Source organism: Electrona antarctica, assembly GCF_951216825.1.
Source record: "Electrona antarctica genome assembly, chromosome: 15".
Taxonomy (NCBI): Eukaryota; Metazoa; Chordata; class Actinopteri; order Myctophiformes; family Myctophidae; genus Electrona; species Electrona antarctica.
This window is the reverse complement of record NC_136796.1, coordinates 11,256,533-11,262,607: the sequence shown is the minus strand read 5'-3', so window position 1 is coordinate 11,262,607 and position 6,075 is coordinate 11,256,533. Positions and strand designations below refer to the sequence as shown.

At 41.1% G+C, this 6,075-nt stretch overlaps 1 protein-coding gene across 1 annotated transcript; it reads right to left on the bottom strand.

Annotated features, from left to right (window-relative positions):
- Window positions 1–3,068: 3,068 nt before the first annotated feature.
- On the bottom strand, window positions 3,069–6,075 carry LOC306939026 (DEP domain-containing mTOR-interacting protein-like). The gene is made up of 6 exons (XM_079523469.1): window positions 5,823–6,075; window positions 4,605–4,871; window positions 4,039–4,109; window positions 3,737–3,841; window positions 3,419–3,568; window positions 3,069–3,155 (listed from the first exon to the last, which is right to left on the bottom strand). Exons 1-5 carry the CDS (start codon window positions 5,872–5,874, stop codon window positions 3,437–3,439), a joined length of 627 nt encoding a protein of 208 aa, XP_079379595.1. The 5' UTR covers window positions 5,875–6,075; the 3' UTR covers window positions 3,069–3,155; window positions 3,419–3,436.

Below are 6,075 nucleotides of genomic sequence, written 5' to 3'. Positions count from 1 at the left end.
CTCCAGGATTTATCCTCATGTCCTCTCACACCTTTCTGTCCGTCCCTTTGTCTCCCTCTCTCAACCTTATTTATCTCCCACTTCATGTCCTCATCACCCCTCCCACCCCCTCCATGTTGCCCTCATTCCCTCAGTCTCCTTCACTTTATCTCTCTTATGTTCCCTTCCTCTTCTCCCTATTTAAACCCCCACCTCTCTCTCTCTCTCTCTCTCTCTCTCATTCTCTTTCTCAGCCCATGAGCAGTATTTTCAAAAAGGGGTCACATGTACAGTTCCTAAACCTAGCAAATAAAAACACTTCTAAATTTAAAAAGTGATTGTAGTCTTTTTGCAGCCTGACTTCTTATCTTCCTCTATGGTTCAATCTTTGTCTTGACTCTTTAGTCTTTTCAACTGTCGTATAATTCTCTGCAAAGTTTCTCATATTTCAGTTTGACAGAAATTCCTACACCGTTCTATCTGTCTGTGTGCTGTGTGTGTGCGTGCGTGCGTGCTAGTGATAGAGAAAAACAATGCAGTATATAAACCACTATAGCACGTGTGTTCTTTGTCCATAGTTGTACACAAGTCTATTATCCAACCACCACCAAGGGAGACCAATGGCTGGTGTAAGTTGTTAATATCTTCAGATTCTAACTATTCAAACTGTTTTTTGTTAACTGGTTATTCTGTGAATTAATATTCACCCAGTTGAGTACTGCCTTTTCACACTTCCCGTCTCATAGTAAGAGAGGTTGGAATCGTGGAGAGTTTATGAAATTCCTGGACTTGTTCATGGTGCCGTTTTGCTGGGTATCCAAAATGAGGGACCAACCAAGAGTGGAATTGTACATTTACTCTTGTAACCTGTGTGAACTTCAAAATCACTTTTATATGGAGAATACAATTATTTGTGCTACCTGGTCAATGAAGTAGACTATAGGGTTTGAGTGGTTAAAATGCCAATTATTTCTCATGTATTAGTCTAACCTTTTGAAATATTTTTTAAATTATGTGCGAATAATTGTTCCCGGTCAATAACGTATAGGGTTTAAGTGGCTAATTGCCAATTATTTGTGAAATAATTTCGAATTTACTATTTTAGTAAATTCTTTGCTTTATGAATGAAACTTGGACAGGAAATCCTGGCCTGCTTGGTTTGTGACACACATTAATTTACTTTCAATACTGTATGACAAAACGGTATTGAAGCAACACATATATGTCACTTCTACACACTTTCCTCATCACCTAATCTGATTAATTCCTTCACATTTCTCAAACATGTCGTCTCATACCAAATGCACGTGGCTGCTATAGACGCATGCTGTAATGTGACCTTGTACACAGGAAACTTTAGTGTTCATTCCATACTTCTGTTCGTTAGGTTTGAAGTGCATGTTCTGTGCAATGAATAGGATTCATCATCATAGCAAGCATTGTAACAAGTGTGGAAGAAGAATATCAAATAGAATTATGGTGGATCTGCTGAGGCAATGTGGCTGTTTAAATCTAATATCGGTTGATCTTGTCTTAATGACCTGAGATCAGATTCTAAAAATGTCTTCTAAATCCTGACAGTTTTCTGAAAAAGCTATGTTTCTATGTCAGTCGTTCTTTGATTTTTCAAAAATAGCAGACCTACAAGCTCGTAGCGCGCCACTCGGTGGCGCGCTATGAGCTTGTAGATCTGCTATTTTTCAATAGCTAAAGCATAACATAATGCTAACACCAAAAGGGGTTCCCGCCCAAAATGGGTTAAACTCAGCTAGGCTTCGACGAACAGGTGATCGTGGACTAGTTCCTTAAACGGGGTCGATTACAGACGAACAAGAAACCCTGAAGAGAAAATAATGCAATAGGCCACTGGCCACCGTTATTGAAAAGGGCACGGATAACTTATTCATACTTACAATTGTATTTTAATAAATGTATACAGAAATGTCTCAATCAAAATATTTGAACTTTAAAAAACAAACAAATCTGCATCAATATGAGTAAAAAAAAATCATCTAAAAGTATCATTGATCATAATCATTAATCAAACATATTTACACTTAAAAAACAAAATCATCTGAAAGTATCATTGATCATAATCAAAGATATTTACACTTAAAAAACAAAATCATCTGAAAGTATCATTGATTATAATAATTAATCAAACATACTTATAAAACAAAATCACCTGAAAGTATCATTGATCATAATCATTAATCAAACATATACTTATAAAACAAAATCATCTGAAAGTATCATTGATCATAATCAAACATATACTTAAAAAACAAAATCATCTGAAAGTATCATTGATCATAATCATTAATCAAACATATACTTAAAAAACAAAATCATCTGAAAGTATCATTGATCATAATCAAACAAGTTTACACTTATAAAACAAACAAGTTACCATCAAAATAAATCATCTAAAAGTATTATTTTATAAATCTCTACTGCATTCTCTTAATCAAACATATTTACACTTATAAAACAATTTATGATGGTCATGTTTTGCCATGGGCACCAAGCTGTGGGGTCCAAAAATGGCTATAACAGCACCAAATTGTCCTGGGGCTGGGGGGGGGTGCTCCTCATACAGTCTCTGCAGTCTGCAGCATGGCTCTTGTTGGGGAGGAGGAGGAGGGGGTGGGGGGGGCTGCTCCTCATACAGTCTCTGCAGTCTGCAGCATGGCTCTTGTTGGGGAGGAGGGGGGTGGGGCGCTCCTCATACAGTCTCTGCAGTCTGCAGCATGGCTCTTGTTGGGGAGGAGGGGGGTGGGGCGCTCCTCATACAGTCTCTGCAGTCTGCAGCATGGCTCTTGTTGGGGAGGAGGGGGTGGGGGTGGGGGGCTGCTCCTCATACAGTCTCTGCAGTCTGCAGCATGGCTCTTGTTGGGGAGGAGGGGGTGGGGGTGGGGGGGCTGCTCCTCATACAGTCTCTGCAGTCTGCAGCATGGCTCTTGTTGGGGAGGAGGGGGTGGGGGTGGGGGGGCTGCTCCTCATACAGTCTCTGCAGTCTGCAGCATGGCTCTTGTTGGGGAGGAGGGGGGTGGGGGTGCTGCTCCTCATACAGTCTCTGCAGTCTGCAGCATGGCTCTTGTTGGGGAGGAGGGAGCTTGTCTTGGGTAGTGCACTCTGTAGTGCAGGTCCTCTCCGGTTGTACATCACCACAGGGACTATAGGGGAAACACACAGTGAGAGTTAAGCCGAGTCCACACCAAAACTATAACAAAGACAATAGTGAACAATATACAGTGTGTTAAGAGAAACTAAACAAGAAGAGCGACAGACAGACAGACGTATGTAAATCACATGACTCTAACCGACTCATAATTACAATCTGAGGATGGAGGACTTGGGTTCAATACCAGTGTGAGAACCCATGGGTGAATAAAGGTTAGATAATAACTGTTGTTAGTGCTGTTAGGCAGATAGATACCTTGTACATCCAAAACCGTTACTTTCCAGTAATCTCCTCCATGACTTCCATCTGAATCTTCATGGGGCCAGTCAGGATGAGGCGGTTTATGGCTTTGTAGTCCATTTCCAGAACGCTCTGGTTGTTGATGGAAGCTACAAGCTGACACACCTGGGACAGATATAGAGGGAGAGGAGGAGGTGTGGGGAAGAGAGATTGAGAGAAACATGAAATTAGTTTAAATCAAATCACTTTTCAGAATGATTGAGTAGGATCTTTTTGGGATAATGGATACATTGGAACATTACAATATTCAACACCATTTCCCATGATTCCTACCTTCATCCCAGCAACCGCAGCAGGTCCATGGGGCTCCACAGTCTGGACGTGACACGGTCCAGTCCCTCGCACGACAAACCCCCAGCCCAACCCGTCGCTCTCGATCTGTGAAAAGACAACACACAACAAAGATTTGTATTTGTCGGTATTAAAGCCAGCAGTAGTAGCAAGTGTGTATGTGTGATTGTGTGTGTGTGCTGTGCATGCATGCGTGCACACACGTGGAGGGGGTTGTAATCTCTTGAGCAGTGCTTGATGAATTGTGTGTTCAGAGTTGCAAGTGAATTATTGTGGGTACTTACTCTTAGCATTTTCTTCCTGTAGTTTCCTGCTGGTTGCTGTAGTTCCCCTGGAGTTACGGTTTTCTTCAGGACTGCAAATTGAAATGAAATGACTGTCAGACAACTTTATTTTGTTGTGATTTATCTCTTTTACAGGATTGCAGTGATCAAACTCACGATACAGTAGATTGCATAATAGACCAACCAGTATTTGACTTTTTTTGATGACACTTACTTTTGGCAAAATATGCAGCCACTTCAACTACTTACAGTGTACTACTTACAGTGTGTACATTTGTACATACTGACGTTCCTACTTTGGGCATGGCATTGCCATTATTATAGGTGAAACTTTTGGCTAAATAAAATCGTTTATTTTTTACGCGTTGCCTCAAATTGGTTTCATTCTGATTTTCTAACCCAAAAAAAATCGATTGAGCTCTAATTGCAAAATTGAGAGATGGATTACACACATTCCATGCAGTAGACCAACACTATTATAACAAATTCTATTGAATTACTATTATATTATGAATTACGTCATACAGTACATTGGGATGAGAAATGGGCTCTAATGTTTTCCTTACCCGATTTGGGGTTGGTGAGCACGGTGAAGGAGGTGGTGTTGTGGACTGCGGGTCCCCTCCTGTTGGACTGCATTTGATTTGAGGAGGCGTTTGGGGGGGCTGGTCCTCTGCAGTACGGGCCATACATTCGCCTGAGCATGGCAATGGTGTTGGGGAGGAGGCGGGAGGCGCAGGTCTTGTATGGTGCAGGTCCTCTCCTGGTGTACAGCAGTGTCCTGTTATTGTTCATCCCTCCTTCCTTAACACATACTGACTTCACCACAGCAACTATAGGGGAAAAACACAGTGTGTTAGTGAGTGTGTACGCAACTAACAAAATGTAGTACAGACAGAAGGATGTAAAATGTAAATTACATGATAACCAATCTAAAATCTCACAATAGCTTGCTATTTTCAAAGAATCTTGAAAAATGTGGAATATTTTTGTATATTAACAAGTTAACAACACATATATAGTATGATTGGCTGTGACTTTGATTTGACTGATTGATTGAAATATTTATTAACAGTTAATTACAGTAGCCTACATTTCAAGCACAACTCAATACAACGACTGTTAACTGTGAGTGGACGACCCAATAAAGCATTACACTTGTTTACAAGAGGGTCCACCTTGTTCAATTCATCAAAAGACTGATCAATGTCAGTTGAGTTCGGCTACAACTATAGTCTCTCGAGACAGGCTGTTGACTAACGTAAAAATTCAAAGGAAAGGAGGACGCTGTTTTTCCTTTATTTTTTGACGATGGGTTCTTGGTTGGACTTTCTGGCATTAAAATCGGTTAACTTTCTGTGTCCTGCAACAACGCGAACAGTTTCTCATTCAAATCATCATCACATTTTGTGTGCAGCTAACTGCTTACTTTCACTGAAGCAAATTACAAAAAACAACATTATCATTCAACGCCGATGCCAACGTCGATGCCAAGAGTGTAACGTCACTAACGTGCACTGCCAACGACAAAAAAAATAATCCGTTTGTCGGTCACTACTAGCCTGCATCATTCATTACCGAATGCAGATGTATAAATAACATGAATTCCGTTGCATCATATACAATTCAAAATAACGTTAGTGGGTCGTCGCACACACCGGGACAACAGGACAAACGTTTCGCCCGAACGCCGAAAACTACCGTTATTTTTGAACGGGTAGCGCACCTACAGTCAGAGCGCGGTGGTCACATGAAGAGTATTATACAATTCAAACATCACTTACTTTCAGAACGTTCACAGGCCTCAAACCAAGTTGCTAGATCCAGAAGGTCCATCTCATCGGCAGGTGGATGTGGAACTCGTTCTGTCGTTAACGTCCTGCTCGGGGGGTGATGCGGAGAGGAGGTAGATGGAACTGATGGATGGTCCAGATTAGATAACTGAAATAGGTCTTCAGACAGTTCAAGATCAAGTAGGCCGTAGTTCAGGCTACTTGCCAGTTGCAAGTAAAATGTACAGGTAAGGTAACGACGACG